Source organism: Phyllobates terribilis, unplaced genomic scaffold (assembly GCF_046119375.1).
Source record: "Phyllobates terribilis strain yellow unplaced genomic scaffold, ASM4611937v1 Scaffold_9__5_contigs__length_417890890, whole genome shotgun sequence".
Classification (NCBI taxonomy): domain Eukaryota; kingdom Metazoa; phylum Chordata; class Amphibia; order Anura; family Dendrobatidae; genus Phyllobates; species Phyllobates terribilis.
Genome location: NW_027362769.1, coordinates 401,150,158 through 401,175,835, shown reverse-complemented (window position 1 = coordinate 401,175,835; position 25,678 = coordinate 401,150,158). Strand labels below are relative to the sequence as shown.

Below are 25,678 nucleotides of genomic sequence, written 5' to 3'. Positions count from 1 at the left end.
TTGTGATGTTGAAGTTGATGTGGAGGAGAGCCCACTTAAAGGAGCACTTGATATCCGTTGAAGCACCTGCTGTTTTTGTGCCTCATCTGGAATTTGTAGCGATTGGCGTGGCCGTAAGAAAGGGATCTTATCACATTGTCCGCTAAAAGAAGTAGACATTTTAGTTTGGCTGGAAGATGGTCTTTCTTCTGCAGATGTTACTGTTGCTTTAACACCTACCCCACGGACACAACCTTTTTTCCCCTTCCCAACACGCCTATTCCCCTTTCCACCAGCAGCAGGCCTTTTTCCACTCATTTTGGTGGTTAACTAATTCACAACTCTGGAGTTGTTTGCACAAAAAAACAATGGATGGGAACCGAGCAGAGCTGAGTGGCCAAACTGTGGTATTAGGCCAAAACTATTGGCTGGGTTAGATGCAGAAAAAAATTATATTCAATTTGCAACCTGCTGGAGGTCAGTATAGATGGACTAATAGAACAAGTCCCACACACTGCTAGAAGCCCAAATATTTTTTCAGAGGTAGATGCAGAAAAAAATTGTATTCAGTTTGCAACCTGATGGAGGTCAGTATAGATGGACTAATAGAACAAGTCCCACACACTGCTAGAAGCCCAAATATTTTTTCAGAGGTAGATGCAGAAAAAAATTGTATTCAGTTTGCAACCTGATGGAGGTCAGTATAGATGGACTAATAGAACAAGTCCCACACACTGCTAGAAGCCCAAATTTTTTTTCAGAGGTAGATGCAGAAAAAAATTGTATTCAGTTTGCAACCTGATGGAGGTCAGTATAGATGGACTAATAGAACAAGTCCTACACACTGCTAGAAGGCCAAATATTTTTTGAGAGCTAGATGCAGACAAAAAATTATTTTTAATTTGCAACCTGATGGAGGTCAGTATAGATGGACTAATAGAGAAAGTCCCACACACTGCTAGAAGGCCAAATATTTTTTCAGAGCTAGATGCAGATATAAATTATTTTTAATTTGCAACCTGATGGAGGTCAGTATAGATGGACTAATAGAACAAGTCCCACACACTGCTAGAAGGCCAAATATTTTTTCAGAGCTAGATGCAGAAAAAAATTGTATTCAGTTTGCAACCTGATGGAGGTCAGTATAGATGGACTAATAGAACAAGTCCTACACACTGCTAGAAGGCCAAATATTTTTTCAGAGGTAGATGCAGAAAAAAATTATATTCAGTTTGCAACCTGATGGAGGTCAGTATAGATGGACTAATAGAACAAGTCCCACACACTGCTAGAAGCCCAAATATTTTTTCAGAGGTAGATGCAGAAAAAAATTGTATTCAGTTTGCAACCTGATGGAGGTCAGTATAGATGGACTAATAGAACAAGTCCCACACACTGCTAGAAGCCCAAATATTTTTTCAGAGGTAGATGCAGAAAAAAATTGTATTCAGTTTGCAACCTGATGGAGGTCAGTATAGATGGACTAATAGAACAAGTCCTACACACTGCTAGAAGGCCAAATATTTTTTCAGAGGTAGGTACAGAAAAAAATTATATTCAGTTTGCAACCTGATGGAGGTCAGTATAGATGGACTAATAGAACAAGTCCCACACACTGCTAGAAGCCCAAATATTTTTTCAGAGGTAGATGCAGAAAAAAATTGTATTCAGTTTGCAACCTGATGGAGGTCAGTATAGATGGACTAATAGAACAAGTCCCACACACTGCTAGAAGCCCAAATTTTTTTTCAGAGGTAGATGCAGAAAAAAATTGTATTCAGTTTGCAACCTGATGGAGGTCAGTATAGATGGACTAATAGAACAAGTCCCACACACTGCTAGAAGGCCAAATATTTTTTCAGAGGTAGATGCAGAAAAAAATTATATTCAGTTTGCAACCTGATGGAGGTCAGTATAGATGGACTAATAGAGAAAGTCCCACACACTGCTAGACGGCCAAATATTTTTTCAGAGGTAGATGCAGAAAAAAATTATATTCAGTTTGCAACCTGATGGAGGTCAGTATAGATGGACTAATAGAACAAGTCCCACACACTGCTAGAAGGCCAAATATTTTTTCAGAGGTAGATGCAGAAAAAAATTATATTCAGTTTGCAACCTGATGGAGGTCAGTATAGATGGACTAATAGAGAAAGTCCCACACACTGCTAGACGGCCAAATATTTTTTCAGAGGTAGATGCAGAAAAAAATTATATTCAGTTTGCAACCTGATGGAGGTCAGTATAGATGGACTAATAGAGAAAGTCCCACACACTGCTAGACGGCCAAATATTTTTTCAGAGCTAGATGCAGAAAAAAATTATATTCAGTTTGCAACCTGATGGAGGTCAGTATAGATGGACTAATAGAATGATGCTATGCCCAAAAGATTTTACTTCACTAGGTGCAGTAAAAAAATTGGTATTCTATACACAGGTGGTATATCTTGCAACACAGATAGGCTACTCCACTGACTAACACACTCTGCAATAGGCCAAAAAGGATTAGCTTTGCTAGATTCAGCCAAATGCTGTGAAAAAAACTTGCACAGCACTGGCACAGACCTGCCTGGCAAAAACTGATAGGAACTGATGTAACCTAGTCCTGAAAAGGACTGCAATTACAATTAGTCTTTACTCCCACAATCTATCTATTTAAGAGCACAGACCTGCCTGATAAAAGTCGTAGGAAATGCTGTAACCTAGTCCTTAAAAGGACTGCAATCACAACTATTCCCTACTCCCAAGCTATCTGTAGATTTGTGCGAAAATTGGCTTGAAATTAACAAGGTATAGCGCACACAGCAACAGCGGTGCCATCTAACACGCAGCTGCAGCAGTGAGAAAATGGTGGCGACGGGGAAAATGGCTTGGTCTTATAGGGCAAGGACATGTGACATACACTGCCAATCACACATGCCCTTGCTTGTGTGAAAAAAAGCACTTCGCTCCGTGTGTGCGCTGCTGATAGGCTGACAGATTGCACCTCCCCACTGCAAATGCGGGAAAGAGAAAAAAAAATGGAGATCTTCATTGTTCCTGCAGAGATCCATCCCCTGCCCCTCCCCCCGCCCCGCTGTACACTCAAACTGCGTATTAACATTAATTTTCATCATTACTGAGAAAAAATCCAGTTATGATTTTGGTGCACGAACAGTTATCGAACATAACCTCGAACAGCCGAATTTTTCTCAAATTGTTCGTGTTCGCCGAACGGCTCGAACACCGTCCAAAACAGCTCGAATTTGAGATTGGCGAACAGTTCGAGTAGAACAATACTCATCTCTACTGTCTACATGCCAGTTCAAACTGCCTGTTCCTGCATTCCCCGGTGTGGGTCAACAGCTGTGACCGGGGTCTGACCTGGAGTCAGACCCTATGGATGCGCCATTTCTGGGGCACCTGATGGCTGGTGTTTCTAGCCTGGGAGGGGGCCAATATTCATGGTACCCTTCCTGGGCTATTAATATCAGCCCCCAGCTGTCTGCCTAGCCTTTGCGAGCTATTAATATAGGGGGACCTCACGTCATTTTTTTGGGGGGTCCCCCATTTTAATAGCTAGTAAAGGCTAGGTATTCAGCTGTTGGCTCATATTAGTAGCCTGGGAAGCTCCGTGGGTATTATCCCCTTCCCAGTCTTCAAACATCTGCCCCAGCCGTCTGCTTAACCTCCGCTAGAGACTAAAATTACGGGGAACTCCACACCAATTTTTTTTTTTTTAATAAATCCTTTATTTTAACACTAAATGACAAGTACAGTAATCAACACTGTCACTGTACTTCTTATATATGTGACTGACATGTTTCTATCTATCTAATCTATGTGTGAAGCTCTATTCTTTCTGTTATAAATTGTCGGGTACCGCTGCTGAATTGCCGGCCGGCTTTTTTAAAGAGACGGTGCACGAAAACACTATTATTTTTTTAAATAAATCCTTTACACTAAATGACAAGTACAGTAAGCAACACTGTCACTGTACTTCTTATATATGTGACTGACATGTTTCTATCTATCTAATCTATGTGTGAAGCTCTATTCTTTCTGTTCTAAATTGTCGGGTACCGGTGTATGCCGCTGATGAATTGCCGGCTTTTCGCATAATACATTCTAGATTATTCTTAGTTGTTTTCCTTCATGTAGAATTAACCTACAAGGAAAGAAAGGGTTTATTTTCATTCCGATATTTCTGTCCCATTGACTTGCATTGGTTTCCGGTATCGGAATCGGCGATATCCGATATTTTTTGGGTATTGGTCCGATCCAATCTGATCCGATATTTCCTGATATCGGAAGGTATTGCTCAACACTATTTAGTAGAAGACTCGAATCCATTTGGGACCACTCATAGAATAGTAGTTAATTTCTGGGGATAGTTTTTTTTCTTCGAGATTTTGATGTTGGATATCGATGGTGGATGACTAATCTCTAGTGTGGACAAAGGTTTCTTAGATGAGGTCCGTTCAAGAAATTCAGTGATTATTATATCATGAATGAAAATTAAGAGTGCACTGAGCGTAATGTACTGGTACGAGTGTTTTACTCATCCATTCCCTGTTGACACAATGAATATAATTAAGACATAACAAGTAATTCATCCTTCTGCAAAATTCCTGGTCCTGTACATTATAATCTACAGATATCGGAGCACCGAGGCTGTAATGATGAGGAGTGTCAGCAGATAACACGACGCGTTCATGTTTCCTTTGCATTTTCCAGGAGGTTGTGGGATGTTGCGCACATCATAGAACCTCAGCTCTGGTATGTATATCTGGATCCAGGACTGGTAGGCGGTTACCAGGGTGTAGACCCCGGGGCGGTTGGGTAAAGCGCATCCAGTTCCCCAGCTCACAACACCAGGCTGGTACCAGATGCCATTGATATTGGACACGAGAGGTCCTCCGGAGTCTCCCTGAAAGACAATATCCATGGGCTTAGTGGACAAAGGAAACAGGGATCTAAGACATTCCAAGATAATCTCGCCTGGTTCTGGGCACAATTATTGAGATTGGAAAACAGGCAATGACTCCATGTGTTGCCAAATTCAACCCTGAACCATCCAAAAAAGTAAACATTTATGAGCAAGGAGCAACGTTCACCGCTTGGAGGTGAGAACACTATTGTATCTATATAAACTGATATAAAACCAGAAATGGATGTAAGATTTCCTAAACTGAACGTTTTCCAACAAATATCCCAAAGCAACAAAAAATGTGTTATCTGGTGACAGAAGACGCTGCCAAAACGTGAAGTGTTTGGCAAAAATCATGAATTCTATAATTTTAACAAGTTCCTTTTGGTTAGGAGATTGCTTCCTCGATCAGATCTGGGCTTCCAAGATGATCACCACCGGTCACGGGCAATGCAGGGGTAAGTCCGAACCTCGTCTTTCCTGCCTTTATTATCCTAAAACACAGGAAAGGCCGAGAGCCATGGATTACACCTATCACTATGCCAGTATAGTGGTCATCTTGGAAGCGTGAGGAACAAATACCCAATCTGAGCAAAGAAGCAAATGAAGCACACAAGGTAGGGTGACTATATAGGAGAGATGTCCTATGGTGGAGGTCACTTTAACTGTGTTTCAATTGAAAAATCAACAAATCTTTCAATTCTACCAGAGATGCCCAAACTTTTGTACAAAACTATAAGATACAACTTTTACTGACAGTCTGCGTCTTCATGAAAGAAAAACTTGTGATAGTTATTTTCTCCTCTGACTAATTAATGAAGATTCCTCAACAAGATCCTTCTCTAACTCAGAAAGTCTGAAATGATTTCTCAAAACTCAAAAAAAACCTTTAACTGTATTTTAATTGAAACATCAACAGAACTGTGAATATGACCAGACTGGTACAAACTAGGCCTTACCTTGCGCCTGTGCCATCTGCCTCTACTGTGGCTACTATGACTTGGTGAGTGCTGCCCACATAGGATAGGCTGCATTGCTTTCTTGATTGTTTGTTCAGGTTTATATACTGATGCAGCTCCCTAGTAGATTATTTGGGCTGTGCACCCTACTTACTTTCCTCTGACCTTGACCCAACTTTTTTAACCCTTGCTTTTTTCCTTGTGTAGCGCCCCGAGGGTTCGGTTGCTACAGGGGTATTGCACCTCAACCAGAGGTGTGATATTCCACTCCTGGGTAAGGATGGAGTGTGGACCAGGGCTCGGTTAGCTGCACACATGCATACACACTCTCCTCATTTCCGGGGGACAGCTCGACGGTGCTCCCATTTATTTCAGGCACAACTGACCATGTCCCTGGCTGGAGTGGGGAGGGGGGAGAGAACCCAGTGATGTAGGAGCAGAAGGGGACGGTTTCTGGAGCATAGGAAGGAGCTCATTGGGTGCAGGTCACCTGAGCTCAGACACAGTGAAGTAGATAAAAGGTGGGAGCCATCTTTAGTTAGTTCAGTTCAGTTCAGAGAAGGAGTTCAGCCAGAGAGGGCTGACAGGGAGCTGAGGCTCAGTCTGAGCTCAGCTCCACGAGGCAGGCCTGGAGAGAAGGCCGGAGCCAGAAAAGGGAAGAGGAGAAGGAGAAGGAAGGAAGGAAGGAGAGGAGACAGAGGAGTAGAAAGTCTCCAGAAACAAGAAGGCAGAAGGGACCCTGAGAGAGAGAAGAACGGACAGCAACCGTTGCAAGCCCGCGTGATATCGGGTGAAGGGTCAGGCCGCAGAAGGGTACCGGATTCCCAAGTTGGTGGAGGTAAATTATCCCTCAGCCAAAGACCGGAGGTCGTGATCATCTAATTGTGCGACCCCCTGCTATACCCACTAGGAAGGCACCACATAGGGTCAGGGAAACCGGCGACAGGTTTCACCAAGAGAAGGCCCGAGGCAGCTGGACAGAAGTGTGGTCACTGGTGGGGCACGAGAGGCCAGAGAAAGGACAGAAGGGGGTCCTGTGCCATACTCCTGAACTGCCTGGGGGTTGACCGAGCTCCTCACCTGGTGGACGCAGCACGGCTTGGGCAGTCATTGCCGGCAGAAGTGACTCGGATAACAACTGTGAGTAAAAGACCCTGGACTGCATCACTGACTCTGTGTGATTTATGCTGCATCTGCACCATCACCCCCAGCTTCCCCATACGCTGCCCTGAGGCTACACTCTTCCCGTGGGGAGTTATACTATCTCTGCTGCACACACCATCAGCCTCAGCGGTCTGCCTTGCAGCGGCGGTTTATAATAGCCGCAATCCACGGGTGGCGTAGTCGGACATTTCATTGCTCTAAATATAGACTGCTACACAGCAATTCGGTCTGACCACCCTGAGCCACGGGATCGGGTTGCCACTACTACCCCCATCATCACACTGAAGCCCGGTTCCGGGTGCCCCACGGCCCAGGGAGCGAGTCACTTGACTATCATCCTGACCTCATCATTGACTGCTGATTTTATATTTGGTTCCATCCTTTAGTCTAGATCAGATTTGTCCACCATACGACTGCCAACTTGCTCTACTGGCCAGCAGCTACGCCATGGATGCAAACCTTTGAATGAGCAAAGGCTAGCTCCTTGTAGAGCGTGAAAGGATGAACACCATAGCATTCCCTAGGACTGGACTAATGGAAGGACTGTCTGTGGAAGTCCTGCTAAGAGTTGGCAGATACAGAATCATTGCCTCATTATATATCACATAGTTACATAGTTATGTAGGTTGAAAAAAAGACTCCGGTCCATGAAGTTCTCCCTTTCTCCACCAGTTCTACATTCTCTATCACTATTTATAACTGTCAATAACATTTTATAAATGCTGATATAGTGTCGGCCATGACCACCTCTCATGGTCGGACACTCCACAGTCTGACTGCTGTAACTGATGCTCAAACTTTTTTCATACAACTACAAGATACCTGTGAGGAGCTGGCCTTCTTCTAAGACTATTGGACTATTGGAAAGTGATCAGCTTCAGGAATCAATGTTTCCTTTCAGTGACAGTAAGCAGAGGAAAACGTGCTGGTTGGATCTTATGTATACATAAGGCCAGACAAGAGATTGCTAAAGATAAATGTAAAGCCATCATTCCATTAATCTCATCAGTATCTCAGGGGCCTCAGTAGTCTCAACCACTAGTCCCATTGTGTGGATGGGGATAGTAGACCTAGCGGAGCCGTCATCACAGGGCGTCTCACATGCAGCAGTCTCAGGTGAAGGGCTTCTGGAATATTCTTCATTCTTTGAGCTAAAAGCAAATGTTTAAGGGGGAGGGTGTGGATACTTCTGCCAATCTTGGGGGCTAATCCCAGGAGAGGGAGGACAATTAAGCCATATGTTTTAGTGGCAATTGGTGGAATGATGTCGAAGGGAGAGGATCTAGGCTGAGGTCGTGGAGCCATGGATGGATGGATGGCCTATGGAGTGTTGGAGATCGGTTGCCAACTGGGCTGGATAAATGCGCTACAGTTTGGGATTTGTGATCTGGATTTGATGAACTTTCTTAAGGACTGTTGCTACTGTGACGCGCCCCTGGGCCTGCTGTGTCGCGCAGCGTCTCGCGCACGGGGGCTTACCCGGAACCGGATCAGATGAGGGTTGTAGTCTCCGAGTGGCGGGGACCCGGTCCGTGCCCAGGGAGTCAAACGCAGTGTGTGGCAGTCTTGATAGATGTTATTTGAGTGTCGACTACGCCACCCGTTGACTTGCAGCTATGGAGCTGCCGCTGCAGGGCAGACCGCTGAGGCCGGTGTAGAATTGTGCAGCATGATAGTATAACCCCCAACGGGAGGGGTCTGGCCTCAGGGCAGCCGACGTGGAAGATGGGGGTAGCAGGAACCACTCAGAGACGGTGCGGTGTAATTCAGGGTCTTTACTGGTAACAACGATAGACCCTCCCGGAGTACTTGCTAGCGAACGGGGCCTGGTCAGTCCTTGAGCAGATGGGATCTCCCCTGGCCAGGCGGAGTTGTAGGCCTCCCAAACTGACTGTACTCTTCTGGCTACCTTGCTAGAAGCGGATATAAGTAGCCCACGTCCCTGAGTGTACCGTGTGGTGCTCACCCGTATGGCCGGTGACTCGGGGCCTTCTAATGGCTTCCGCTCCACGATGGCGGTGCTGGTCCCACGCCTGTGACCGTGCCTTCGGGTTTCTGGGCCTGAGGACCTGAAATCCCCTGCCGGTCGGCTTCTGCTGCTGGGTAAGAGTTAGTCCCCACAGCCTCGGACGCCGGGTCCGGTAAGAAAGCTTCTCAGTCAGGGCGAGCTCTGCAGCTGCCAGCCCCTGACTCGTAGTAGTATTGCTCCCACTGAGCTCCAGCTGTTTCTTCCTATGACTGTTTCTTGTCTCTACTCTCCTGGACTCCTAACCCTGCTTCAGCCCCGGGTTTATATAGGGGAAGTTCTTCCCCTCCCAAGACTGGGCAGGAGGTGTGGCATGCACAGGATCCCTGACCAAAGGACCTCCCACCTGCTCTCAGACGTAATATCTCTATCACTGTGGCAACCAGACCCCTAGGGTGTCACATTCCCCCCTAGTGAAATTTAGTACTCCGGGACTAAACATATTTTAGAAAAACATAACAAGGTAAAAACAATAATAATACAATAAGAAAAACATATAAAGATGGTTACGGCATGTCCGTAACCGGGTGCAGTCTTTGAAGAAAAGGAAGGTGTCCATTTCACCAAAACAGGGAGACGTAACCAGGTAGGGGTTTGTCCTACCCCGAGTCCTTAACAGTCTTTAGTCCGTCCTGGGTTACGCTCCAACTATGTACAAGGATTCCCGGTAAATCCACCAAGGACTCCTACAAATAACTAGAAACACAAAATTATACACAAGCAACAATACACAGGTAAACATAAATAAAACTATTTATACACTTCAGATCCTCCACCGTGCGGGTAACTGGCCTCTAGTGGCCCTAGTGGACCTACGGAGCTGACTGCCTAGCCCTGAACTACAGGATGTAGGAGCTGTCAAGTGTAAACTGGGCAGCTGTCTACCGGCTCTTTGGCTCACTAGGGATATGGCAGGCTCACTGCAAGCAGAGGGTTGATCCTCCTGGTCTGCGGGTGTGGGGTCTTCTGCCTCCTGGACCGGCTGTTCTTCCAGCTCTACCTGTTGCTCCGTAGGTGCTTGGGATGCTGGTTGGAGGAAGGTGAGTACGGGTACCACAACTGCACCATTGACTTGAGTCCAAGACCGAGGGAAGTCCCCGAGCACAGTACTAACCATATCTTCCCTTTCCTCTACGGGTCGATGGTCTTCTTGTTCCTCTTCAGGGTTCCTCAGTTGTTCGGGACACTTCTTCAGGTGGTCCCGGGATACAATAGCTGTGGTTTCCCCTCCGTCTTTACTGATGGTACAAACCTTCGGGTTCTCGTGGCTTGAGGGCAGTACGGTGTACGGGTCCTTTTCCCACTGGTCGTCCAACTTGTGGAGCCGTCTCTTCCTCTTCAAGACCTGCTCTCCGGGTACCAGGGGAACAGCGGGAGCATACTGGTTGTAAGTTTTCTCTTGTCTTTCCCTAGCCTGACAGAGACTTCGCTCCACGCTCTCCTGTACTCTCCGGTACTGCTGCTGCCTCTCCGTGTCCCAGTCTGTTTCTGGTGAAGTGTCCTCGGGTGTCAGGACTCCCATTTCCAGGTCAACAGGTAACTTACCAGGTCTTGCCCTCATTAGGTAAGCCGGGGTACAGTTGGTGGAACCTACCGGGATGTGGTTGTATAGGTCCACCAGATCGGGCAACTTCTCAGGCCACAGATTGCGTTCTTCCAGGGGCAACGTTTTTAGAAGATCCATTACCACCTGGTTCATTTTCTCACAAAGTCCATTAGTTTGCGGATGGTAGGGTGTCGTCCTTATCTTCCGGCAGCCATACAGATTGCAGAATTCCTGGAAGACCTCCGCTTCAAAGGCAGGTCCCTGGTCCGTCAGCACTTGGTCCGGGTACCCGTGTGGACGGCAAAAGTGCTGCTGGAAGGCTCTAGCTGCTGTTTGAGCCGTTAAGTCCTTGACGGGGACGACAACCAGAAACCGGGAGTAATGATCCACGATGGTTAACGCGTAGACGTAGCCACTTCTGCTTGGGGTCAGTTTTACATGATCCAAGGCTACCAGTTCCAACGGTTGCCGGTTGACGATGGACTGCAGGGGAGTCTTCTGGCTGGCGCGGTCCTTCCTTCTCAGGTTGCACGGGCCACAGTCTCTGCACCACTTCTCAATGGTTCCCCTCATGCCTACCCAGTGGAATCGCTCGCGCAGCAGGAACTCCAGCTTCTTCCACCCGAAGTGTCCAGCTCCGTCGTGGTATGCCTCCATCACCATGGCTGCGTCCCTCCGTGGCACCACTACTTGCCAGAGTAGTTCATGCGTCCGGGAGTTAACCATTCTGCGGCACAACTTCCCCTTGTAAAGGAACAGTCGACTCTTCTCTGCCCATAGTTGTTTGGCTTCCTCCGGAGCGTCTGGTTCAAGGCAAGCCTCCGGGCGAGTCAGCATCTCCTTCACCAGTCGGACGGCAGGGTCGCTGTCTTGCGTTTCCGCCCAGTTGTAGTGAGGTAAGGGGTTCAACGTAGCAGCCTGCTTACTCCTTACCCGGTGGGAATACTGGATAGTCCCATGACGGTGGAACGCAGGGAGTTCAACTTCTTCCAGTCCCTCCGGATCTTCTCCTTCGTCCGGCAGGTTGGGCATCCTGGACAGGGCATCCGCGTTGGTATTGGAGCGTCCGGCCCGGTATTTGATTGTGAACTCGTAGTTGGACAGACGGGCCATCCACCTCTGCTCCAGGGCACCGAGTCTTGCCGTGTCCAGGTGTGTCAACGGGTTGTTATCCGTGTACACGGTGAACCGGGAAGAAGCGAGGTAATGCTTAAAGCGCTCGGTGACTGCCCATACTACGGCCAGAAACTCTAGCTTAAATGAGCTGTAATTCTCGGGGTTCCTTTCGGTGGGTCGCAGTTTTCGGCTGACGTAGGCGATTACTCGTTCCTTCCCCTGCTGGATCTGGGACAGTACGGCTCCTAGCCCGATGTTACTGGCGTCGGTGTAGAGGATAAAGGGCTGGCTATAATCCGGGTACGCCAGGATTTCGTCCCCCGTGAGGGCCATCTTCAGCTGGCGGAAGGACTCTTCTTCCAGCTCCTCCCATTTGAAGGGCGGCTTCTGGTTCTTGGCCTTCCGGGACTGGCCTATCAGGAGGTCCTGCATAGGTGCTGCCTTTTTGGTGAAACCGGGAATAAACCTTCGGTAGTAGCCTACCAACCCGAGGAACTGCCGCACTTCTTTTACGCTGGAGGGGCTTGGCCATTCCTTAATTGCGGTGATCTTATCAGGGTCGGGAGCCACTCCGTCAGCGCTCACCACGTGTCCCAGGTACTGCACCTTTGGTTTCAGGAGGTGACACTTGGAGGGTTTCACCTTTAGGCCGTAACTCGCCAGAGCCTCGAACACTTCCGCCAGGTGTTTCAGGTGGTCCTCATACGTCTTGGAATATACGATGACATCGTCCAGGTACAACAGGACCGTCTCGAAGTTTCTGTGGCCCAGACAACACTCCATTAGTCGTTGGAAGGTTCCTGGTGCGTTGCAGAGTCCGAACGGCATGCAGGTGAACTCGCTAATTCCCATCGGGGTGGTGAATGCGGTCTTCTCCCGGTCCGCCTCTGCTACAGGAACCTGCCAGTACCCGCTAGTGAGATCCAAGGTAGAGAAGAAGTTAGCAGATCTTAAAGCAGCCAATGACTCCTCTATCCTTGGCAAGGGGTACGCATCCTTGTGTGTGATACGGTTGATTTTCCGGTAATCTACACACATCCTCATGGTGTTGTCTTTTTTTCTGACTAAGACTAGTGGAGCTGCCCAGGGGCTACAGCTATCCCTGATCACCCCAGCCTCCTTTATGTCTCTAAGCATCCCCTTGGCGTGTTGGTAGTGGGCAGGGGGTACGGGTCGATACCTCTCTTTTATAGGAGGATGGTCTCCCGTGGGGATGTGGTGTTCTACCCCCTTGACTCGCCCGAAGTCTAACGGGTGTTTACTGAACACTCTCTCGTACTCCTGAACCACCCGATAGACTCCTTGTTTCTGGTGTGCGGGAGTGGAGTCAGTACCCAGATGTAGTTGCTGACACCAGTCCTCCATGTTTTTCTTAGAGCCGTTACCTTCCTCCGGGTGAGATGGAGGCAAGGGTTCCACAGATTGTATAGAATTTTGGTTAATGGTATATAATTTAGCTAGCGTGGCATACCGGGGCAGATACACTTCCCTCTCCCCGATATTTATTATGCGAACGGGCACCCTCCCATGGCGTACATCAACCACCCCCCGTGCTGTCAAAATGGTGGGCCTACTGTCCGAGTAAACTGGTTCTACCATTGCCTGGTAATCCCTACCTCTCAGACCAATAGCTGCCCGGCACCAAATCATCATTTCACTTTTTGGGGGCATGGCAATAGGAAAAGGGTCACACATTCTTACGCTACCAATCTCACCGCCGGAGAGTTCCACCTGTTGCCGTCGCATCAGTGCCCGGATCTCTTTCTGGAGCACCCGCTGCTCGCTGGAGCTGGCGTTCTTGGCAACCTGCTGTAAAAGGAAAATCACCTCTGCAAGACAATTTTCAATTACATCAGTCCCTAGAGTTATTTTTGGGTGACTCTCATGTTTGTCAATATCTACAATGATCAGTCCCTGTGCTGCCAGTTCGACTCTACCGATTTTGATGGTCACCTCTTTAAATCCGATCTGTGGCACGGGCTGGCCATTGCTGGCGATGATACTCAAGTCGTCGTCAGGGTAGTGGGTAATATCCGAGTCATTCCAGTACTGCTTAAAGAGCACGTACGGGATGGTGGTGACCTGTGACCCGGTGTCCAGTAGGGCACTCATGGGAATGCCATCCAGTACCACAGGCAAGACTGGACGTCCTCCCACATATCTGTCGCGCCAGTTCGATGGGCCTGGTGATCTTTTTCCTGGGGGTTGGCCCTCTACCCCAGGTTGTGCCCGTTTAAAGAACAGTACCTTGCCATATGTCCGGGTTGATTGCAGCGGCGGCAGATGGGTCGTCCGTCCTCGCTGTATCGGTCACTGGGTCTTCCTCTGGCCGGTGGGGTCCTCCTTGGTCGACGCCACGGGATGTCCTCCGGTCCGGATGCCAGCTGGATCTTCCCTGGGGTGTAAACCTGTAAAGACTGCACAGTTCGGGTTAGCGCAGCAACGCTCTTAGCTAGCTCTTGGACCTGATGGTGTAGGTCTGGAGCCGGGTCATTGTCCAAAGCCTGCGCATCAGCTCCCACAGGCCCTGCCGACAAGGGCGCCGCCTCCTGGTGGTAAGTAATAGCTGGGCGCCTGTGGGTTATAACGCCACCCGGTGCCGGTTCTCGGAGCACCCGGATGGCTCTGTCCTTGAACTGTGCAAAGCCCAGATGGGGATCCTGTAAGGCCATCGCCCGCAACTGGGTTCGGTGGGCATTACAATACAGTCCCTCTATAAATTGTTCAGTCAACAGCCTGTCCTCGTTTCCCACTCCATCAGGGTCGGTCTGCTTAATGGCCCTCAGGGCCTCTTGTAGGTTTAGTGCATAGTCCCTTATACTCTCATGCGCTCGCTGCTTGCACCCGTAGAATCTAAGCTTAATCTCGGCTGAGGTGCGGGTATCAAAGGTATCCTTCAGCCGGGTTAGTATCCCTGCGACAGTCTTCCTCCCAGGTGGCCAGGATTTTACTTCCCTTTTAGCTGCCCCGGTTAGTTGGGCCACCAGGATGCTCACTTTTTGCTCTTCTGTGAGGGGGTACACCTGGAAGAGGCTATCCAGCTTTTCTCTAAAGTCATGCAGGGTATGTGACTCCCCTGAGTACTGGGGTAGTCAGGCCGCTCCCGGGATATAGGGCATGGTGAAAGGCATAACTGCAGCAGCGGTGGCGCTGGCGGGGGTTGAGGCAGTGAAGCTCTCCTCCGTATCCGACATCTTCCTCCCCCCTAGTGGACCGTGGCCTACCTTGCGATGATCCTTTTCCGTAGGCCGCGGCTCCGCAGTGGATCGTCAGGGTTGAGGACCTTCCGTCGCGCTCCTGTGACGTCGGCGTCTGCTGGGCTCCTTCCAGGACCTTACGCAACATCCGGACGTGAGGCGGGGCTTCAGTTCTCGCGCGCTTTCGGAGTCCACGCCCCTCTTCTTCCCGCGCGGCGTCCTCAAGATGGCGTCCAATGGCGGGAAAACTCCACGGATGGCGGGAAGAAGGCAGAAGATGGCGCCGGATGGCGGGAAACTTCACCGATGGCGGGAAGAAGGCTGAAGATGGCGCCGGATGGCGGGAATCTTCACCACAGCTAAGTTTGAAAAGTCTCTTTTTCAGGCACGCAGTACCCTGTGGTTGCGGGCACGAAATCCTGCCGACTACGCCAAAGTTGACGCGCCCCTGGGCCTGCTGTGTCGCGCAGCGTCTCGCGCACGGGGGCTTACCCGGAACCGGATCAGATGAGGGTTGTAGTCTCCGAGTGGCAGGGACCCGGTCCGTGCCCAGGGAGTCAAACGCAGTGTGTGGCAGTCTTGATAGATGTTATTTGAGTGTCGACTACGCCACCCGTTGACTTGCAGCTATGGAGCTGCCGCTGCAGGGCAGACCGCTGAGGCCGGTGTAGAATTGTGCAGCATGATAGTATAACCCCCAACGGGAGGGATCTGGCCTCAGGGCAGCCGACGTGGAAGATGGGGGTAGCAGGAACCACTCAGAGACGGTGCGGTGTAATTCAGGGTCTTTACTGGTAACAACGATAGACCCTCCCGGAGTACTTGCTAGCGAACGGGGCCTGGTCAGTCCTTGAGCAGATGGGATCTCCCCTGGCCAGGCGGAGTTGTAGGCCTCCCAAACTGACTGTACTCTTCTGGCTACCTTGCTAGAAGCGGATATAAGTAGCCCACGTCCCTGAGTGTACCGTGTGGTGCTCACCCGTATGGCCGGTGACTCGGGGCCTTCTAATGGCTTCCGCTCCACGATGGCAGTGCTGGTCCCACGCGTGTGACCGTGCCTTCGGGTTTCTGGGCCTGAGGACCTGAAATCCCCTGCCGGTCGGCTTCTGCTGCTGGGTAAGAGTTAGTCCCCACAGCCTCGGACGCCGGGTCCGGTAAGAAAGCTTCTCAGTCAGGGCGAGCTCTGCAGCTGCCAGCCCCTGACTCGTAGTAGTATTGCTCCCACTGAGCTCCAGCTGTTTCTTCCTATGACTGTTTCTTGTCTCTACTCTCCTTGACTCCTAACCCTGCTTCAGCCCCGGGTTTATATAGGGGAAGTTCTTCCCCTCCCAAGACTGGGCAGGAGGTGTGGCATGCACAGGATCCCTGACCAAAGGACCTCCCACCTGCTCTCAGACGTAATATCTCTATCACTGTGGCAACCAGACCCCTGGGGTGTCACAACTGGATACCTGTGTTTCTGTCTATATACCTAAAGTTCTGTCATCTGGAGGAGCGTGTAATGTGAATACAGACTATACTGGCTGGAGATACGAAATCTGTGAACCAAACAAAAGTTGGGAGATAGTGAGTATCACCTGATACAAAGCCAGTGGAACCACCGCCCCGGAGAGGGGTGCTTATGGACTACGGGCAATATATTTTGGCCATTTACCTGGAGTTGTTGTAAAACCTTGGATGTAAGAAATAAAATATTGTTGCATTGTTAACCTGCTTAGGTGATTATTACAACCTACAACCTCAGATCTTCACAATACCATTCAATGATTAATGGAAATATTTCCATTATTATAAACGAAGGCCTATAAAATATCGGTCCCTCACCTGGCAGGAGTCTTTCCCTCCTTTAGAATATCCGGCACATATCATGGTGTTATAGATTATGGTAAGATAACTGCTGACCCCTGAGTTTACATGATACATCTTATCACATGTCTTGTAGTCAATTAGTGGAAGCATCACCTTCTGAAGAGTCAGCGGGGACGGCAGGGTCACTGAGGAGATAAGAAGTCACGTTAATCCGTCATTTATCTTCTCGTTAACAATTTATACCCAGTTGGATCATGTGGAACAGGGGTCTGGCCAGTCAGAACAAACATTAACATCTTAGTGACCCCTTGGTCAATGTGGCTGCAGAGATCATTGGTTTTATGTGATCAATTAAGAAAAGGTGCAGCACAAAACAAGAAGAAAAACCAAGTGGTAGATCACCAAAGATGATTGTGGTGCAGATCGACCACCATACTAGAGACTTTTCCAAGGATCATCTCAAGATTCATTATTTTTTTCTATCTTCATCATTCTAGTGATCATTGGCATCACCCATATAGTCACCATCATCCACATCATTCCAATCATCACCATCATTCACTTCATCCTCTCACCTTCTGATTCAATACGTCCCCAGCCAGTGACCCAGCTATCCATGCCACAAGGGAAGGAGACGGAGTCGGAGGGCAGACAGATGGGCATGATGTAGTTGGTGAAGTTGACCGGACTGGAGAGCTTCATAAGAGCGATGTCTCCTCTGAGCGTTTTACTTGAGTACAGGGGATAAGTTATAATCCTTGACACAGAACTATCGATGCTCTCAGGTTCTACAGCTAGGAGTTGGTAGGCGCCCAGCCGCACTAAATAGTTATTAGAGTTGGAATCCCTGTGGAGATGAGAATACGATCAGAAGTTATATGAGCCGAGGAATAATACAGTACATCTAGTGACCATATCTCAGCCCATGTTTGACCAGACATGACACCACTGCGCAATTGTCATGTAATGTTCTTCTCCAAATATAAGGGGTTGGAAGAAGTTCACATTGCTTCTTTCTTACCTTTCCTCTTGATTAGACCTATTCCAAAATCAGAACATGTAAAAGCTTTGAAATAATACTCTGTTGGGAGCAGTTAATGCTATATGTGACCTTCCAGGCGTAATGATTAGTGTTGAGCGAGCACTAAAATGCTCGGGTGCTCGAAGCTCGGGCCGAGCTCACCGTGATACTCGGGTGCTCGACCCGAGCAACGAGCCCAATGTTAGTCTATGGGACACCCGAGCATTTTTGTGGCGGCACCCCCGGCAGTCTTTTAAAAGCCTAACAAGTGCCCAAAACGATAGTGACAGTGCTCAAATGACATGGGGACAGCATGGGCATCACCCCAGGAAGCATTTCTGACCCCCAGGTCACTGCTGTCAGCAACGTGGTCAGAGGTATTAAGCCACTTTTACGGGCTCACAATAAAACGTTCAAAAACTAAACTGAAACTGCATTCCTGTGAAATATGTTAAGGAACATCCTTTCCAGGGTAAAGACTTGTGTATAAGGTAAAATAAATAACCTAAAAAAAAAATACTCCTCCACACCTTGGGCTATGTTGACACATAGCATTTTTTATGCATTTTTGCACGTTTGTATTGCTTTCAACTGTGACAAATGCATTCACCGGGAAATGTAATTTTAACATTTTATAACCTTATCTGGCCATGTGCTGTGTGACACATGCATACAGTGCTGAAAAGACATGGGAACAGGATGGGGAAGACCCCTGGAAGCATCTCTGACACCCAGGTGTTAAATAATACTTCTTTCTGTATTATTTTTCTCTACTGAGGACTTCGCAAAGTATCACTATCAAGATTTCCTTATAAAAAAAATGTATCTATTTATTCTTGGATTGTCCATTAAAAAATAATTGAAACAGAATATAAAATAGATGAAGAAGTTACAAAGAGATTCAATCATGAGTGTCCATCTTTCCTTGGATCCTGGCTGGTAAATCATGTCTTTGTCCAGCACGTGTCCAGACCTACATGTCAGTTGCTTCTCAGCATGAAGATCCTTCTTCTGTGTCTTGTGGGGTGGGAAGAGCAAGAGAGCCCCCCCCCTTTCTGTACCATGGGCTTTTATAGCCAGTCGTATGGCACACCTGTTCTACATATGGTAGTGAACTAAAAATACACACACAAATAGCGCATGTCAACTAGACACGATGGCTGATGCATAGAACTCAGATTTAAGAAAAAATTAATATCCATAATTAACTATTTAACACCAGGTCACTGCCTAAACGTGTGCCCATCAGAAGTGATCCTTGCCGCATCAGAAGATGCAGACTTGCAACTCTCCCCATGTAAGTCCTTGTCCCAGGGCAGTGTTCAATTGTACCTCCCCCATTCCTTGCAATGCTAGCGCAAATATGCAGCCTGCCACCCACCCACCCCCAGGCTGCAATACCATACTGCTAGATTGCACAGTAGGTCACAGTAGCTTAACAAGACGGTTTTAATGCCCCTGGGAAGAGACGTGGAGGTCACAGTAGCTTAACAAGATGGTTTTAATGCCCCTCGGAAGAGTCATGGAGGTCCCAGCAGCTTAACAAGACGGTTTTAATGCCCCTTACAAGAGCCATACAGTACAGCATCTTAAAAATATTATTCCCATTATTGGAGAGTGGGTCTCCCACAGTCTTTGCTTATGCCTTCCAAGCAAAAGCTGTCAAAAATAAGGACGGAGGAACTTTCAATAATGGCAACACGGACCACGGTCACCCTGGTGGTATAGTGGTGGTGGAGGCCGAGGATAAGGAGAAGAACATAAAACAGCCGAAACGAGGAAGCGTATACCCATGTGTGGGTGTGAAGCGGTGCATGTGAATACACCTCCCGAAATAACACAGTGGATTTGACTTTATGTTACTCTGCAGTCATTTGGTGGTGATGAGAAGTCTGGCCCAATCCAGCCCTTGTTCATTTTGATAAGGGTCAGCTTGTCAGCATTGTCAGTTGACAGGCGAGTGCGCTTATCAGTTATAATTCCCCCAGCGGCACTAAAACACGCTCCGATAACACGCTAGCGGCAGGGCAGGCCAGGACCTCCAAGGCGTACAGAGCGAGTTCATTCCAAGTGTCCAGCTTGGAGACCCAATAATTAAAAGGCACAGAGGAATCACGGAGGACTCTGGTGCGGTCGGCAAGGTACTCCCTCACCATCTTTTGAAACTTTCCACTCCTTGTGAGAGTACCCCGCGCCTCTGGGTCTGTCCGAAGGGAGAGTCTGAGAAAACTGTCCCAGAACGTTGACAGTGTTCTCCTGCCTCTGCTGGATTGGAGTTGCGTCTCTCTCGCATGTACGCCTTGGTTGGACAACGAACTGTGACCTCTGCCGCTAGCGTGTTCAGATGGGAATTTTTTTAACAGTTCTGCAGCAAGGGCCTTCTGGTACTGCCCCATTTTTGTAGACCTCTCCACCTCAGGAATAAGAGAGTGAAAGTTCTCCTTGTAGCGGGGGTCTAAAAGTGTCACCAACTAGTAATGACTGTCAGTCAACATTTTGACAACGCGAGGGTCACGGTTAAGGCAGCGTAACATAAAGTCAGCCATGCGTGCCAGACTGGTAATGGGCAAGACTTCCGTGTTCTCACCAAGATGATGACTGACCTTGCTCTCCTCCTCCTCCTCTTCCTCCTCCCCCCTGTCCTCAGACCACCCACGCTGAACCGATGGTATGACAGTTGTACAGGTACTACCGTCTACAGCGTATGATACAAGCTCCTGTTCTTCCTCCTCCTCCTGCACGTTGGGATGAGATGAGGCTGGGCTGTGTGTAATCGACTGCTACGGCATCTTGATCCATCTCATCATACTCTGGCTGCAATGCCTCCTCTTTAATTCTCTGCAGAGAGCATTGCAAAAGACAGACAAGTGGAATGCTGATGCTAATGATGGCATCATCGCCACTAACCATCTTGGTGGACTCCTCAAGGTTTGTCAAGATGGTACATATGTCAGACATCCAGGTCCACTCCTGAGGTCTTATGTGTGGAGTCTGACCTGAATATCGACGGCCTTGTTGCAGCTGGTACTCCACAACTGCTCTCTTCTGCTCACAAATCCTTTGCAACATGAGGAGGGTAGAGTTCCAACGTGTGGGGACATCACACACCAGTCGGTGTGACGGAAGCTGCAAACGCTGCTGCAACACAGCAAGGGCGGCGGAAGCTGTAGCCGACTTGCGAAAATGAGCTGACAGGCGGCGTACTTTCACGAGCAGATCTGGCAACTCGGGGTACGATTTAAGAAATTGCTGAACCACGAGGTTAAGCACATGAGCCAGACATGGTACGTGTGTGATCTCGCCTCAGAGCCGCCACCAGGTTACGGCCATTGTCACACACGACCATGCCTGAATGTAGGTTCAGCGGTCTCAGCCACAGATCTGCCTGCTCTTTCACAGCTGTCCACAACTCACAAGCAGTGTGAGGTTTATCACCTAAGCTTATGAGTTTCAGCACAGCCTGTTGCCGCTTGGCGGAGGCAGTACTGCAGTGCTTCCAGCTTGTAACTGATGTGGTGATATCTGAGATGGAGGCTGAACATGAGGAGGAGGAGGAGGATGATGCGCAGGAGCTGTACACTGTGGGGGCAACTCTGACTGACATAGGGGTCGCATGTGTTCCGTCCCAAGGTCCGACTGGGTCCCGGCTTCCACTATGTTTACCCAGTGTGCCGTCAGAGAGATGTACCGTCCCTGGCCACAAGCACTTGTCCACGTGTCCGTTGTCAGGTGGACTCTCCCAGTAACTGCGTTGTTGAGGGCACGGCAGATGCTTTGGGACACGTGCTTGTGTAGTGCGGGGATGGCACACCGGGCAAAATAGTGTCGGCTGGGGACCGAGTACCGAGGGACGGCCACCGCCATAAGGTTGCGGAAGGATTCCTTCTCCACCAGCCTAAAAGGCAGCATTTCCAAAGCAAGCAGTCGTGAAATGTGCGAATTTAGGACAGTGGCCTGTGGGGCGTTAGCTGCGAATTTATGCTTTCGTTCAAAGGTCTGGGATATGGACAATTGAACGCTGCAGTGGGACGTGGACGTGGACGTTGATGCTGTTGACGCGCCCCCTGGGCCATGTTGTGCAGTGTTGCGCATGCGGGGAATACCCGGAGCCGGATCTGATAGGGGTAGTAGTCCTCGTGGCGGTGACCCGGTCCGTGCCCAGGGTGTCAAACCAAGTGGCAGAACTTAGAATAAGATGTTATTGAGTTCGACTACGCCACCCGTTGAATGCGGTTATGAAACCGCCGCTGCAGGGCAGACCGCTGAGGCCGGTGGTACGGTTGTGCAGCGTGGATAGTATAACCCCCAACGGGAGGAGTATGGCCTCAGGGAAGCGGACGTGGATGATGGGGATAGCAGAATTGCACGCGGGCACCAGGAACCACTCAGAGACGGTGCGGTGTAGTTTAGGGTCTTTACTGGTGGCAAAGGCGGACCTCCCGGGATTACTGGCTAGCGATCGGGGCCTGGTCAGTCCGTGAGCAGGTAGGATCTCCCCTGGCCAGGCGGAGTTGTAGGCCTCCCCAACTAATTGTACTCTTCCTGGCTACCTTGCTAGAAGCGGGTAGAAGTAGCCCACGTCCCTGAGTGTACCGTGTGGTGCTCACCCGTATGGCCGGTGACTCGGGGCCTTCTGGTAGCCTCCGCTCCACGCCGGCGGTGCTGGTCCCTTGCGTGTGACCGTGCCTTCGGGTTTCTTGGCCAGAGGACCTGAAATCCCCTGCCGGTCGGTTTCTGCTGCTGGGTATGGATCAGTCCCCACAGCCTCGGACTCCGTGTCCGGTGAGATCTCTTCAGTCAGGATGAGCTCTACAGCTTCCAGTCTCTGACCTCTTTTATCACTGCTCCCACAGAGCTCCTGATCTTGCTCTCCCTGTATCTGCTCCACTCCAGACCAGACTGTGTCTCTGTCTGGGACTCCTCTTCTTTTCTCTAACCCTGCCTCAGCCCCCAGTTTATATAGGGGAAGTTCTTCCCCTCCCAGGACTGGGCAGGAGGTGTGGCATGCTTAGGGTTCCTGACCAGGAGACCTCCCACCTGCTCTCAGACGTAATATTGCTATTACTGTGGTAACCAGACCCCTGGGGTTCCACATTCCCCCCTAGTAAAATTTAGTACTCCGGGACTAAACATATTTTTGAAAACATAACAGGGTATAAACAGGAACAATACAATAAGGAAAAACACGTTAGGGTGGTCACGGCGTGTCCGCAACCGGGTGCAGTTTTTGAAGTAATAAGGGTGTCCATTTCACCAAAGAACAGGGAGCCGTAACCAGGTGGGGGTCTGTCCTACCCCGAGTCTTTAGCAGTCTTAGTCCATTCCTGGGTTACGCTCCAAACATATATACAATGAATTCCGGTTAATCCACAAAAGACACCTATAAAATAACTGGAAAAACATAATTATTTACAAGCAACAGTAAACAGGTAAATACCAATAAAACAGTCTGAACACTTTAGATCCTCCAACGTACGGGCAACTGGCCTCTAGTGGCCCTAGTAGACCTACGAAGCTTACTGACCGGTCCTAAGCTACAGGGTGTAGGAGCTGTCAAAGGTAAGCTGGGCAGCTGTCTACGGGTTCTTTGGCTCACTAGGGGCACGGCAGGCTCACTATAAGCAGAGGGTCGATTCTCCTGGTCTGCTTGTGTGGGGTCTTCTGCCTCCTGGACCGGTTGCTCTTCCAGCTCTACCTGTTTTTCCATAGGCACTTGGGATGTTGGCTGGAGGAAGGTGAGGACGGGTACCACAACAGCGCCATTTACTTGTGTCCAAGACCGAGGGAAGTCTCCGAGTACAGTACTGACCATTTCTTCCCTTTCCTCTGCGGGTCGAGGGTTTTCTTGATCTTCTTCAGGGTTTCGTAGCTGCTCGGGACACTTCTTCAGGTGATCTCGGGAGACAATGGCTGTGGTTTCTCCTCCATCCTTACTGATTGTGCAGATTTTTGGGTTTTCATGGCTTGATGGCAGTACGGTGTACGGGTCCTTCTCCCACTGGTCGTCCAACTTGTGGAGCCGTCTCTTCCTTTTCAAGACCTGCTCTCCAGGTACCAGGGGAACAGCGGGAGCATACTGGTTGTAAGTCTTCTCCTGTCTTTCTCTAGCTTGACAGAGACTTCGCTCAACGCTCTCCTGTACTTTCCGGTACTGCTGCTGCCTCTCTGTGTCCCAGTCTGCTTCTGGTGAAGTGTCCTCGGGTGTCAGGACTCCCATATCCAGATCAACAGGCAGCTTACCAGGTCTTGCTCTCATTAGGTAAGCCGGGGTACAGTTGGTAGAACCTACGGGGATGTGGTTGTATAGGTCCACCAGATCAGGCAGTTTCTCAGGCCACAGACTGCGTTCTTCCAGGGGCAATGTTTTCAGAAGGTCTATCACCACCTGGTTCATCTTCTCGCAGAGTCCATTGGTTTGTGGATGATAGGGTGTTGTTCTTATCTTCCGGCAGCCATACAGAGTGCAGAACTCCTGGAAGACTTCCGCTTCAAAGGCAGGTCCTTGGTCCGTCAGCACCTGCTCTGGGTATCCGTGTGGACGGCAGAAGTGCTGCTGGAAGGCTCTAGCTGCTGTTTGAGCCGTTAAGTCCTTGACGGGGACTACAACCAAGAACCGGGAGTAGTGATCCACGATGGTTAACGCATAGACGTAGCCACTTCTGCTGGCGGTCAGTTTTACATGATCCAAGGCTACCAGTTCCAACGGCTGCCTGGTGACGATGGACTGCAGGGGAGTCTTCTGGCTGGCACGGTCCTTCCTTCTTAGGTTGCATGGGCCACAGTCTCTGCACCACCTCTCGATGGTTCCTCTCATGCCTACCCAGTGGAACCGCCCGCGCAGCAGGAACTCCAGCTTCTTCCATCCGAAGTGCCCAGCCCCGTCGTGGTATGCCTCCAGTACCATAGCCGCGTCTCTTCTTGGCACCACTACTTGCCAGATCAGTTCATGCGTCCGGGAGTTAACCATTCTTCGGCACAACTTCCCCTTGTAAAGGAACAGTCGACTCTTCTCAGCCCACAGTTGCTTGGTTTCCTCCGGAACGTCTGGGTCAAGGCGAGCATCTGGCTGAGTCAGCATCTCCTTCACCAGTCGGACGGCGGGGTCACTGTCTTGCGTTTCCGCCCAGTTGTAATGAGGTAAGGGGTTGAACGTAGCGGATTGCTTACCCCTTACACGGTGGGAATACTGGGTAGTCCCATGACGGTGGAACGCGGGGAGTTCAACTTCTTCCAGTTCCTCTGGATCTTCCCCTACGTCCGGTAGGTTCGGCATTCTGGACAAGGCATCCGCGTTGGTATTCGAGCGTCCTGCCCGGTATTTGATTGTGAACTCATAGTTGGACAGGCGGGCCATCCATCTCTGCTCCAGGGCACCGAGTCTTGCAGTGTCCAGATGTGTCAACGGGTTGTTATCCGTGTACACGGTGAACCGGGAAGAGGCGAGGTAGTGCCTAAAGCGTTCGGTGACTGCCCACACCACTGCCAGGAACTCTAGCTTGAATGAGCTATAATTCTCAGGTTTTTTTTCGGTGGGTCGCAGTTTTCGGCTGGCGTAAGCAATTACCCGTTCTCTTCCCTGCTGGATCTGGGACAGTACGGCTCCTAGCCCGATGTTACTTGCGTCGGTGTAGAGGATAAAGGGCTGGCTGTAATCAGGGTACGCCAGGATTTCATCCCCCGTGAGGGCCATCTTCAGCTGGCGGAAGGACTCTTCCTCCAGCTTCTCCCATCTGAAGGGCGGCTTCTGGTTCTTGGCCTTCCTGGACTGGCCTATCAGGAGGTCCTGCATAGGAGCTGCCTTCTTGGTGAAACCGGGAATGAACCTTCGGTAGTAGCCTACCAACCCGAGGAACTGCCGCACTTCCTTTACGCTGGAGGGTCTTGGCCATTCCTTAATCGCGGTGATCTTATCAGGGTCGGGAGCCACTCCGTCAGCACTCACCACGTGTCCC

General features: G+C 49.6%; 1 protein-coding gene across 1 annotated transcript in view; it reads right to left on the bottom strand.

Moving 5' to 3' along the window:
- Nucleotides 1-3,783: 3,783 nt before the first annotated feature.
- The window catches only part of LOC141162625 (serine protease 27-like), a 51,439-nt gene continuing 29,544 nt past the window's right edge, over nt 3,784-25,678 (bottom strand). The window contains exons 3-5 of the mRNA XM_073648909.1: nt 17,281-17,552; nt 16,721-16,890; nt 3,784-4,888 (exon numbers count right to left, since the gene is read on the bottom strand). Of these exons, the coding sequence (XP_073505010.1) occupies nt 4,610-4,888; nt 16,721-16,890; nt 17,281-17,552 (721 nt within the window). The 3' untranslated portion in view covers nt 3,784-4,609. The remainder of the gene's footprint in view (nt 4,889-16,720; nt 16,891-17,280; nt 17,553-25,678) is intronic.